The sequence below is a fragment of the Nannospalax galili genome, unplaced genomic scaffold (genome assembly GCF_000622305.1).
Source record: "Nannospalax galili isolate Female #2095 unplaced genomic scaffold, S.galili_v1.0 scaffold95, whole genome shotgun sequence".
Lineage (NCBI taxonomy): Eukaryota > Metazoa > Chordata > Mammalia > Rodentia > Spalacidae > Nannospalax > Nannospalax galili.
Window position 1 is genome coordinate 3,189,578 of NW_008342393.1, and position 12,142 is coordinate 3,201,719.

The following is a 12,142-nucleotide window of genomic DNA, read 5'->3' on the forward strand; positions in this document are numbered from 1 at the left end:
GAGCTCATTTTTGAATTTTGAGGCGGGGGCGGCGGCGGAGGCTGTAGTTGGGGGCTGTTGGGGAGGGGGTGGGGAGGGGGAAAGGGAGGGGGAGAGAGAGAGAGAGAAAAAAAAAAACGCGGATTCGCCGGCTCCTAGTCACCCTCGCCAGGAAAGGAGAGGGAAAGGGAGGAGGAGGGGGGGAAAAAAGAAAGAAAGAAAAGAAAGAAAAGGCGAAGAAGATCTCGAAGCCGCCACACTTTTTGTGATTTCCAGGAATAGAAAAGGACAGCGAAGCCTGCAAAGTCTACGCTTGCATGGCAGCAGAAAAAAAAAAACGCGGATTCGCCGGCTCCTAGTCACCCTCGCCAGGAAAGGAGAGGGAAAGGGAGGAGGAGGGGGGGAAAAAAGAAAGAAAGAAAAGAAAGAAAAGGCGAAGAAGATCTCGAAGCCGCCACACTTTTTGTGATTTCCAGGAATAGAAAAGGACAGCGAAGCCTGCAAAGTCTACGCTTGCATGGCAGCCCCGGCTCGCTCGCCCTCCCCCCACCCCCCACCCCCCAAACAAAAATATACCGCCACTTAAAGAGGTCCTCGCTTTACATTTCGAAGAAGGGATGCCAGTTCATAAACAGTTTTCGGTGATTTACTTCCCTCCAAATGAGTTGTTTCATATTTTGCACTGTCTTTTCATGATCATTTGCATCCATTAGAGACCCCGCATCCTATTGGCTTCTCGGTACTCCTCCCGGACAGAACGCAGAGCGAGGGTGAGAGCGAGAGCGAGCGAGCGAGAGAGAGAGCTAGAGCTAGAGAGCGCCAGGGAGTGAGGAGAGGACAGAAAAAAAAGGAGGGGAAGGAAAAAAAAAACACCCAGGGAGAGAGTGGGGGAGAGGGGGAGAGAGGGAGGAGAGGGGGAGAGAGGGAGGAGAGGGAGAGAGAGAGGGAGGGAGAGGGAGAGAGAGAGAGAGAGAGAGAGAGAGGAGTAAGGGTCAAGTGATTCATTGCTGGGGGATGAATACGGATTAAATCTGTTTAACTACCTACATTAATGAGATATCTCTTGCCTCACAACAAATCAAATACCTTCTCAGACCACCCCCAAAGACTAATGTGGGGGACTCACGGAAAAAAAACCCACACGCACACACATACACAAGGCTGCGCCTGGCGTAGGCACGCTGTTAATTTCGCGATTTTAACGAGGCAATTGGAGTCTTTCTAAATGTCAGGGTCGCTTCGGAAAAATGTAAAAGAACACGGTTTAATTGCGCCGAGTTTTAAAAGGTCCTATAAATGTAATTGGTATTTTAATACAAGTTATCAAATCATACAGCTTCCTCTCCTAAACATATTTTCAAACAAACGAGGTAGTCATATTTAAAGCTTTAATGATCAATTTCCTTATTATTGATAAAGGTTTAACTATCGTGTGGAGGGAATTGGCTGGGTAACTGGCCCCCCAAAAACGGCTGTAAACTCTTTAACAAACTATAAAACGCAATAAAGTCGGAGTCTGTTGTTGTTTATGCCGCAGCGCATAAAAGCTGTTAGCATTTTACGAGTTCTTTCCTCTACAGCTATAAAACTGCAGCTTCGATCGCCCCCGCCGCCCGACTGCAGCACGGTGGGGGTGACTAAGCTGAAATGAGAACATTATGGTTTTTTTTTTTTTTTTTTTTCGGCGCAAACGGTGACTTTTCTGAGATTTTCGCCTCCTTTCTCCTTGCAGGCACCTGCCCCCACACCCTCTTTGGAGACTCCCCCAACCATCGCGTTCTGTTCCCAGCTCAGGTCATTCATGTAACTTTCCCTCATTAAGCAAACACTCAAGGATCTTCTATGAAGGAGTCTGAGTTCTTGAGGGGGGCCTGGGAGAGGTAGAAGAAACTTTCTGGTTAATAGGCAATGCTTTACCTCAGAGCAAAGTTCGCCCTGCCACTGGCAATTTTGCAGTTCCTCCATACTTTGCTGGCTATGGAGCTGCATGGGGGTGGGGGTGGGTCTCCTTAAGGTGCTTTGGCTGGATCAGTGCTTTGGAGGGCAGACTGGAGGAGAGGAGAGGATCTGATGCCACCCAAAGGATGACATCTTACACCTATGACTAGGCCTTGGGACCCAGTAACCAAGTCCAGTTGGCACCTAGCTTTCAGGGGCCAATCCCCAGACATAGATACTGCCAATTTCATCAACACATTGAAAAAGGTAAGGGAGATGGAGGCTGACACTGGGCACCAAAGGCTTGGGGAGACTGCCTGTTGTCTTATGTGCCTGTGCGCGCACGCACACACACACACACACACACACACACCAGTGCCCTAGGCAAGGGCTGTAAAGGTGTGTGTCCCAGGGGCACCTGTTATTGTTCAGTTTTCCCAAGGCCCTTTGACACTGTCACTACCTGCACTGACCTTGGGGTGAAGGGTACCCACATAAAGCAAGACTGCAGAGGTCCCTACTTGGTCTCTTCTCTTGAGGTGCCTTTAAACCCTGAAAACTGGAAGACCTGAGACATTAAACCTAGATGAGGAAAAGATCTGACTGGCTGCTTCACTCCTTGCCCACTGCCTTATCTGCCTACCTGGTCTAGTGATGGTAGGGTCAGACCTTAGGAGGCCCCAATCTGAGAGTCAGAACCAATGACCTTCTGAGGCAGAGAGAGAGAGAGAGAGAGAGAGAGAGAGAGAGAGAGAGAGGAGAGAGAGATTTCTAGCAACAAAGGCACCAACAACTTTACAAATACATCCAATCCATTGTTTATTTAACAGAGGGTAGTTTGCTCTCAGAGAAGCTTATTTTGGGGATCTCATACACCTCAACCTTTGTAAAAATGAAACTATAATGTATCCAAGGGAAATCTACCAGTGGTTTCACTCAACCTTCAAAAGTTAAGTCCAATGAATGGAATAGGAAGAAAAAGGGGAAAGGAGAAGAAAAAGAGGGAAACAGGCTCTAGGATTTTTTACAGCAAGGCTGAGGGGGCGGTGAGACAACCGAAGGCAGTCAAATTGTTGGGGAAGAGAACATTTTTATCAAGTGCGGGGGATTTTATGGCCATGATTTGAGGACTCACTGGTGAGGTAGAAATTCAATGGCTTGTTCTAAATCATCCCTACACCGTGCCAGAAATTTCTGATGGAAGGAAAATGTTTCTATTATAAGAAAAACAAGAAAGAGCGAGCAGATAATTTATAAACACCCAGCGGAGCACAGATTTTTTAGAGAAACTCAAGTTGAGGAGAACTCTGCTGGCCTCTTGGCACCGGGTTCTGAGAAAAAAGAAAACCGGCTGCTCCTGGGGTCATTTTGAGGGGTGGATAGCTACTTCTTGCTCAGGTTTGTTCTGCGAGGAAGCTGGTCCGGGAGGAAACTGAAGATTGGGAATCGAAGGGGCTGTGTGTGGGCAGACAGAGCGACGGGCTAGAACGAAAAGTACCCGAGTACAGGCCTCCAGCTGCCCAAATGCCAAAGGTCCTGCTTTCCCGAGGTTTGCCGGACTCCGGAGGCCAGTGCCAGAGCCGGGGCGCTGGAACCTCAGCTTGCACCTGGAAGCCGAGGAAGGCGCGGAAAACCGAGAGGCGGCTCCCCGCCGCCATGCCTGTCCTACCCTTATCCAGAAAGCCCGCAGTTTTTGGCGGATCAACTTGGGGCACGCTGAGCATCCCATCCAGAGGAGACACTAGAACCTCCCGCACTCTGCCGCCGGGGGAGAGCCCGTCCTAACCTAGGGCGCCAGGCGCCAGCTCAGCCCAGACCAGGGCATCGCACAAAGGCTCCGAAGCCGGCTCCAGGCGCTTCAGCCCGGTCAGCTCGGGGCACCACGGAATATACACAAAAACCAGGCTCCCCATTCCTCCCAAGACTGGGGACCTCCGTGATGGCTCACGGGTCCCCTCTCTAGCTGCCGCCTGGGGCAGCTTCCTCTCCAAGAGCCCTTCTCCGAGCTTGCCTGCTTGCTTGCATTCCTCTATCCCCGTAAAAGAAAAATCTCATTTTTCCAAATCAATTCTCTTTTATTAGGACCCATTATTCCTATTATTAATATTATCCCCCGTTTCCACGCATTTGTCGCCCAACAAATACAGCAACTGGGAAACAGCCTTCTTAGTGGGAGAAATTCAGAAAATTAACCATTTGAGGAGAGAGGGAAACACCACTATAACCTAAATCTTTAAGGGAAAGGTCCATATCAAACCCTATATTTTTATGTGCAAATTATTCATGACTTTTGGTAGCGCTCAGTTCCTAGGTTCAGGGCGGAACAAGGTGAGGTGTGGGGATGCTGGAGTCCGCAGCCACAGCGTTGGAAAATTTCACGTGGAGCAAGGGTGCCATCTAGCGGCCACCCTGCAAAAAAGACGCCCGTCGTCAGCTCGGCCAGGTTCCCTGAGAGCCAGCAGCCGAGGCCACAGCAACAGAAACTTTCCTTATTAGTAGAAATGGAAAAGGAAAATGAAAGCAGATAAGACAAAGGGCTTCTGGGTCAGGAAAAGGTTCATGAAATCGTTAGATAACCTAAGAGAAAAACCAGACAACACGGACAGAGGAAAAAGAAGCTGTAAGTCCACCGAGTCTCTTAATTTCTGGTGGAGAAGGCTAAACAGTGCACCATTTATGGTCGTAAAAGAAGGAATCAAGCACTTTTCAAGCCCTTACGCGATTGTTTCACATCCTGAGGGTAACAATTGGGCTTTTTGTGGGGAAAGAGGAGGCCCGAGAGGGTGGAATGGGGATCAAGAGGCCATTTTCTCCCAGACGTCTGGCCCTGCTGGACCTGCTTGTGTGTGTGTGTGTGTGTGTGTGTGTGTGTGTGTGTGTGTGTGTGTGTGTGTGTGTGTGTGTGTGTGTGTGTGTGTGCCTGCGCGTGTGTGCAAGGATTTTTTTGTTTATGGCTGGCCGTAGAGGGGGTGTGAAGAACAAAGAATTTCATCTCTGAAGCTCTGGGGACAACCAAGTGTCGCCCCCCTCCCAGCTTCCCATCTTCTTCACTCTTTACCCTCCTCCACCCTCCCCAGCCCCAAGTCCTAAGCCCCAGTCCGGAGTTGGTGAGGGGTGAGGATGGGGGCTGCAGAACATGGCCCACCGGTCCTCCTGCCAGGTCCAGAGCCCAGGCCCATCTGTGGTTCTGGCTCCGGAAAGTTTCCCCTCCCTGTTTGCTTTGCTGCTGTTTAGTTTCTTAACCTTCAGAAATTTATACGCTATAAACTTTTATAGCGGTCATATTCTTTTATTGCCGCGCACTCAGCACTGAATTCCTCTCCCGGCTTCTCTCTGCCTCTCACTCTCTGTCTCCCTCTCTGAATCTCTTTTATGACAACTGATTTCCCCACCTCCGGCTTTTTAGCCTCTGCATCTCTGCCTTTGTCTTGAGAGAAGCAACCTCGGGTTGGGGACCCCAGATGCCGCTGCCGGAGACCACTCCAGACGCCCTCGGCCCGACCCTGCAGCGCTTGATCCGACTCCAGCCTCGCTTTTTACATCTTTTGGCCGAAACCAGTCTCCTTGGCTCACTCTCTGCAGGGCCTGGGGAGCCAAGGATGAAGACGCAGCCTAGTCTACACCAGCTGTAAAGCCAGATTAATTTCCCATCCTTAACTAGACCCTCTTTGCAGGACGCCTGTCCCAGGCTGCAGTACCCGGAGCTTCTTTGTCCCCTGCCGCTATTTCTGGGATCCGCTTACCGTTTCGTTAGAGAGGGGTAGGCCTGGCCTTTGCAGGCGGCTTTCTCCCAGGACAGCCTTTGTCCCCACCTCTTCCCTACCCCGCAGTGTCTCCACTGGCTGCAGTGTGGCCGGCGTGCAGCGGGTGAGATACTCGCGCGCGAGGCCGGCGACAGAGCATCAGCACTGGAATCCTACCCGCTGGTAAGAAAGGCAGAGCGGCCAAGAATAGTGGACTTCCAGAGGCTCTGGCAGGGCCACATCAGTCTGAGAGGAACACCGATGCCCCTTGAAACCAGGTGTAACTCTAGGGGCCATTTGGGAAGGTATTTTTTCCCCTCCTGAAACGTTCCTGTTCACAGTGCATGAGCTTCCTTTGAAAGCTGCATACACACCCCCCAGGTCTCAACCCCAGCAGACTCAGCAAGCCTCAGACCAGGGCTGCAGTTCTGTGGCACCAACCCCAGGAGGGGAGCAGGCAGAGAATCCTAGGGGTTCAACCATTTGAGCAACCCAAGCTGTCTCCCACTGTTGCATCTTCATCTACACCCAACCACCCTGCTGTGGGTAATAGAGGAAGACACTTCTTCCTCATATGGAGCTTTCTAGTGGCCATCTGAGCTGAGTCACCTCCTTACAGCGCCTGCTTTTCCTTAACTCTGACCACAGGTCATTTCTCCAGAGCAACTTTGGGTGAAGATCCCTTTCTCTGAGGAGACACAAGCTCCTCTCCAAAGCATGGAGAGTTCTTTCTTCTCAGCTAGTCTGCCGGTGCTACTGAAAGTCTTGCTCAGTTTAAGCAGTGGTCTTGGGACTTTGGGTACGGAGCAGCTGTCAGCTCCACCAGAGCAGGTAGATGGCTTTACAAGGTCTAAGTGGAAACCTTATGGTTGCCAACACTTCAGTATTTTTCCTTTTATTCCAAGCTGCACTTTTAGCTACCGAATCTTTACTTATGGCCAGACGAAGAACACCAACACAGAATAAGACTCAAGAGAGATTTATTTTCTAGAGTGATATATATTTTTTGTTCTTCATTTTTTTCTTCCAAAACAATTAGAGCTCTAGGCCCCTTGCCCTCCCTATTCCCACCCTCAACCCTCCCTTATAAGCAACAACTGAAAATCACCCACAAAGAAATCACAAAACACAAGCACAATTTCACCACAGCCACCAACAAAGCAAAAAGAAAGTGAAATTAAAAAAAAAAGTCCTACTGGAATGACCTCTTTGTAGGGTCAGGAGAAGCAGAAGCATGAGTCAATGGATCAAAAGGGATTGAGAGGCAGGGGGACTAAGGGAAGCCAGGAGCAAGCTTCTGGCCCATGACTAGGTATGATCTGCTTCTTTCCTTTGCACAGGGGACTGTTTCCCAATATCAGGTGCATGCACCAGCCACAGGAGGGGGGAAGCCCTACTCTGAGCCCTGGGGGAGTCCCCCTTTGGCCCTGGGGCAGATGAACCAAGAGGCTTCTCAGAGTGTGTCAGGAAACCAGTAGAATGGGAGAAACCCACCAGCTCTGCAAGCTGGGGTCCCTGCTCCTTCCTGTCCTGACTGCTCACTATGGAAGGGAATCGGGGAATTGATTCACAATAAATTCTCAATCAGACTGTCCTGAGCTGGCCTTTTCTATGGTGGGGTTGACCTAGAAGGGGGTGAATGGTAGAGGAAGGTTTTTGGTTTTGACAAGAGGAGACGAGTCGACTCGCTAGTGTAAGGTGGATTTGGCCAAAGAGAGGGTTGATTTCTGAGCTGGAGGGGATGCAGAAGGATGAAGGACCAGTGGCCAGCAAGGAAAGCTACAGTCTGTCAAGTGGAGAATGTAGAACCACCGAAGGAAGGACATTGTCAAGGTACTAAGACCCACAATTTGACCTCCTTCAGTTGGAAGGAGAGAAAAACATGCAGAATTCAACACTTCCTACAACAAAACATAGGCAGGGTATCCACTTACACTCCCTGCTTTTTCTTGCTCTTTCCAGTTCAATGACTTGAGGACTGGGTTGACCCCATCTGCCCACAGGCCCCTGCCCTGGGGTAGAGCTGGCATGTATTTGGGTTAGGGGCAGAACCTGAACTTACCTACTGATTTAAGGGCTGTTCTGCTGTGTTTGGTGTGCAATGTCTGTATGCAGGGTGTGACTTCCTTTGACTACCTTTCTCTATTGTTAGTATGGACTCCAGACCTTATGTCTATGTCCACAGGCATCTGCTGGGCTGTGTGCAGTTAGAGTGTCCCTGTGTGCTTTCTGGATAGGTACAGGGAGGGAACAGGCAGGCTGGGAGAGAAGAGCTGGGGTTTTGCAGAAAAATGATCGGGGATGCCAGGAGCTTGACTAAGGGCTGTCTTTTCTTGAAGATACTCACTTTCCTAAGAACCAACTACAGCTAGCTTCTAAGTTAACAAAACTTCCTCCTGACACCCAGAGAGAAGAGAGGAATAGATACAGGTAAAGGAGAGGAGACAGGCTCCAGGTACAGATGAGGGACTTGGGCAAGGGGCTACCCTTCCCTACTCACTTAATACATCCCAGACAGCAGTGGCTTTGTAGCCATCACATAAATAAGAGTGAGATGGGGAAGGGGGGGGTGATCTTTACTCTTTGCCCTGCTCCTTATTCATTTTCTTCATTTTCATCCGCCGGTTCTGAAACCAGATTTTGACTTGTCTCTCACTCAGATTGAGGAGTCTGGCCACTTCGTGCCTGCGGTCCCTGGTGAGGTACATATTGAACAGAAACTCCTTCTCTAGTTCCAGCGTCTGGTATTTGGTGTAGGGGCAGCGCTTTTTCCGGGAAGAGCGGGCATGCAGCCAGTTGGCAGAGGGGTTGGCTGAAAGAGAAGCAGGGACAGAATCAAAGGAAGAAGGAAGTGAAGAGCTCCAGACCAAGAGGATGTACCCCATCTCTATTCCCCATCTTGCATTGGAAAGAAAGGTACCTAGGCCTTCAAGATCCCAGAAAGAGCCCTCAGGTGGGCCAGGAGTTACTATAGACAGTGCAGTTAAATGGTTCTTTGGCGAGGAGGATGGAGCCAAACCACCCCAGTTTCCAAAGCTTTGCCTGTCTTAAGTTATCTCTCAATCTTTCTCTACTTGGATCCAAACTGATCAAGACTCAGGTCAGAGCTCAGCATAGCTGGAGCCTCACCACCGGCAACACCAGAAGGAGGAGAGGTGGGTGACCTGAAGGGTCCTTGGCTGGAAATCTGGGAGAAAGGATTGGGAGGGGAAGGGAGTTTCTGATCAGCCACAGGCAACACATCTCTCCAGGCCCTTCAGCCTAGTAGAAGTACACCCTGTCTTGATAGCAAGGTTTCCTCTCCAGACCACATGGTAGGAGGCATGTGAGCCTGTGTGGATTACCCCCCTCACCACACACCACAAATAAGGGTGCACATGTAACACCCAGCACACTCCCTGGGGCTCCCAGATAACTTAGGGTTGCAATACTCATTTCTTTTCTGCTACTCAGCTCACAGTTCGGTTAACACAAGTTCAGGGGAACTGGGGAACAAAATTGCTACAGTCCCAAGGTGGGGGAGCCAGAGATGAGGTGGGGTAGCAGAAAACCCTTCACAGCACTTCTAGCTTTTTAACTGACCCTATAGGGTGGCAAGAAAAGGGTAATTTATAAGAAGTAACTGGTATACAGGCTTTTCTTTCTCTCTTCACCATCTCTCCCTAGACTCCAGAACTCAGAAAAGTTACCGAATAAAGCTGAGTCAATTAAAAATAACATCCACCATCTACCAGCTTCCTCCTCCCCAAATGAAAAGCACTGAATATATACACATACATGTATATGTATGTGTATAAATTCAGTTCATTCCACAATAAGCACCGTCTTACCAATTTGCAGTGCTATTTCCTTAATGTGATTGTTTGGGCTAGGACCCGCAGCCACATTAAATGTGAAAGAGAAAAAAAAAAAAACTGTTAATAATTGATCCTAGCCAAATGGCTGCCTTAAATAATGGGCTTTCCAGGCAGAGTTTGGGGGCTTGGGGCCCGTTTGGGTGTGTTCCTGGATATCAGGTTTTGAGTCAACCTGGAAGATTGGAGGTATCAGGGACCGCAGGGGCCTCAGGGGAGAGGGGCTGCTCTTTACTCTTAAGAGGGTGGGGATGTGTCGTCCCGCCCCCCCCTCCAAAGGGCCCATTGGCCACTGTCGGTGGGAAATCTGATAGGGCAAGAGAGGGCTAAAATACTTGCCCAAAGGAGTAAGAGGTGAGGACTTGACCTGCCAGTCTGTTATTGTGGGAGGCAAAGAGCCCCCAACCGATTTGCCTTTCTCAACCTTAAAAACAACAAAAATAAAAGGAACGCACTCCTCTCAGCCAGTCGGGTATGAGCCACACTTGGGGTTCTGGCAGGGGTGCTTTTAGAGGAATGGAAGGTGAGGCCAAAGGAAACTACCCACCACGGTGAAGTTCTCCGCCCCTGCGCAGCCTTCCCTTCCCTGCCCCCCTCTCCGCGGGGGTCCCTTCGGGATGTCTACTTCACTCAGGAGGTAGACCCCCGAATTTGGAAGTGTTTCCGGGACTCCCTGCGAGGCAGACCGCCCTGGCTAGGGCTAGCGAGCCCCGCAGAGAGCTGCGGGAACAGGGCCGCAAGTCAGGCGAGCACGCCCGAAAAGGGAGGGGGACACCGGAGGGAAGGCTGCTGGGGAGGGGCCGGCGCATCCGGGGAGGGGGCTCAGTCACCGCATCCTGGGCTTCCCCCGCCCCTCCTGGCGCCGGCAGTGGACCCAACGCGGCTACTGCGTGAGATCTGCTAGGAACAATCCTCCGCCAAGCTGTTGCATCGCAAATAAAATCCTAATGAGCCCCCTCCCCCTTCCCCTTGGCCGGCTTTTACCGGGTGCGCGTGGCGCAGGGAGCTCTGCCAGCAGCGCGGGCCGGGGCAGCCGGGTGCGCTCCGGCCCGTGCCCGCGCGGGCTCTCGGCCCCGTTGGCCAGTGGCCCCGGCCCCCTCCGCTCCTCTCCGGATCATCCCCGGTCTCTCTCCCGGCGTTCAGCCCGAGCCTTGGGGAGAAACGGGAGGGGAAGACCAGAGAGCCGCGGGTGGGTCCCCACGCCTCAATTCCTGCAGGACTTGGAGCAGTGGGGGCGGCCCAAGCCTCCTCCAGGGCACCCAGCGCTTCCCTCTGCCCTCTCCCTTCCTTCCTCTTTCCTCCACCCCTTCAGGCTCCACGGCCAGCGCAGCTCTCGCTCCACATTGTCCGTAGTTTATTGCCTCTCCCCTCCCCCTCGCCTGGCCTTCGGCCTGGGTATTTCCTCACTTTTTATAACTTACTTTGATCCGGCCTCTCTTTGTCTTCGCTTCCTTCGCAAATTTTATTGTCCCCGTAGCCGGGTCTTTGATTAGACAGGACGGCCTCCCTGCCCGCCGAAGTTTCCAAACTGTACTCGGGCGTGCCCTGTTTGAGCAGCTCCCCAGGCGCGCCCAGCAGCGGCTCCGCCTTCACCGCCGCCTGGCCCTGCCCCGGGGCTGCCTCGGCGCGCGGCGCAGGCTCCAGCCAGGTGCGGAGGTACCTGCTCTCGGCCGGCGGGACGCCCTGGGGCTGGATGTAGGGGTGGTAGACCGACGGCAGGCTCCCTGACGCGTGCGGGCTGAGCGGCGCCCAGGAGGCACCGAACACTGGAGCCTTGGGCTGGAAGCTGCACGAGGGGAAATCCAGGTGCTCCGCGTGGCCCGGCTGCCGGGGGCTCCCGTACTGGCCGGAAGGAAACTTGGCTGGAGGCGCGTCCTCACTCTCGTGACTTATGATCGAGTCGACATAATAGCTGCTAAGCGTCCCAGAAATGGACATTCTCAGACATTATCCGGGCGCTCGCAGGGGGAAGGGAAGCGCTCGCGCTGCGGCGCCCAAGCAGGGAGAAGGTGGCACCCGGACCGGTGCGATGTCTTTCGGACGCGACCCCCCCGGACCCCCACCCTCCCACCCCCACCCCCTGCTCAACTTCTCAGCCAACAAAGTACAGTGGAGCTGCCCGGCTCAGAGCTCCTTGCAAAATGATTGGTCAAAGTTTTTCCGACTGCCTGATAAAGCGTCAGCTCGGACATAAATCAATCGGGTGAGGGGGCTGCGCTCTCGCTGTCATCCGTCCTCACCGCATTCCATATCCAGGATGGATTGTTTTATGCTGATGCAATGTGCTATCACGTCAGGGCTCCGGCGGCCACGTAACCTCAGCCAGAGCTGCCGGCCGCCTGCCCCGGCCCCTCCCGCTTTTGCCGGAAGGGGGGTTCTCAACATGGGGCGATGGGGGCGGAGGAGAGGCGGAGGCAAGCTGTGGGCTGCCTTGGGAGGGACGCAAGCCGCGGAGCCGTCTCCCCAGGCGGGTCGGAGAGGGAGGGGAGCGAGCACACTGGGGAGGGAGGGAGGAGGAGGGAGAGAGAGAGAGAGAGAGAGAGAGAGAGAGAGCCTTAGCCCCAGAGCTGCAGGAGAGGGCCGACCGGGGTAATTAAAGAGGAGGTAGTCCTGTCCCCCCCCAACACC

The 12,142-nt window shown here is 52.6% G+C and overlaps 2 protein-coding genes across 4 annotated transcripts in view; both read right to left on the reverse strand.

Annotated features, from left to right (window-relative positions):
- Nucleotides 1-621, reverse strand: part of Hoxb8 (homeobox B8) — a 2,898-nt gene extending 2,277 nt beyond the window's left edge. For both annotated transcript variants that reach the window (XM_017799422.2, XM_008838289.3), the window contains exon 1: nt 556-621. The gene's annotated coding sequence lies outside the window, so the exon portion shown is untranslated. The remainder of the gene's footprint in view (nt 1-555) is intronic.
- Hoxb9 (homeobox B9) lies at nt 561-11,661 on the reverse strand. Of its 2 annotated transcripts, none has more exons than XM_029566065.1 (2): nt 10,936-11,547; nt 561-788 (listed from the first exon to the last, which is right to left on the reverse strand). In XM_029566065.1, exons 1-2 carry the CDS (start codon nt 11,450-11,452, stop codon nt 676-678), a joined length of 630 nt encoding a protein of 209 aa, XP_029421925.1. In that variant the 5' UTR covers nt 11,453-11,547; the 3' UTR covers nt 561-675. The 2 variants fall into 2 exon arrangements, with proteins under 2 accessions (XP_029421925.1, XP_008836512.1); XM_008838290.2 differs by lacking the exon at nt 561-788 and adding an exon at nt 6,746-8,472 and having other exon boundaries at nt 10,936-11,661.
- Nucleotides 11,662-12,142: the final 481 nt, after the last annotated feature.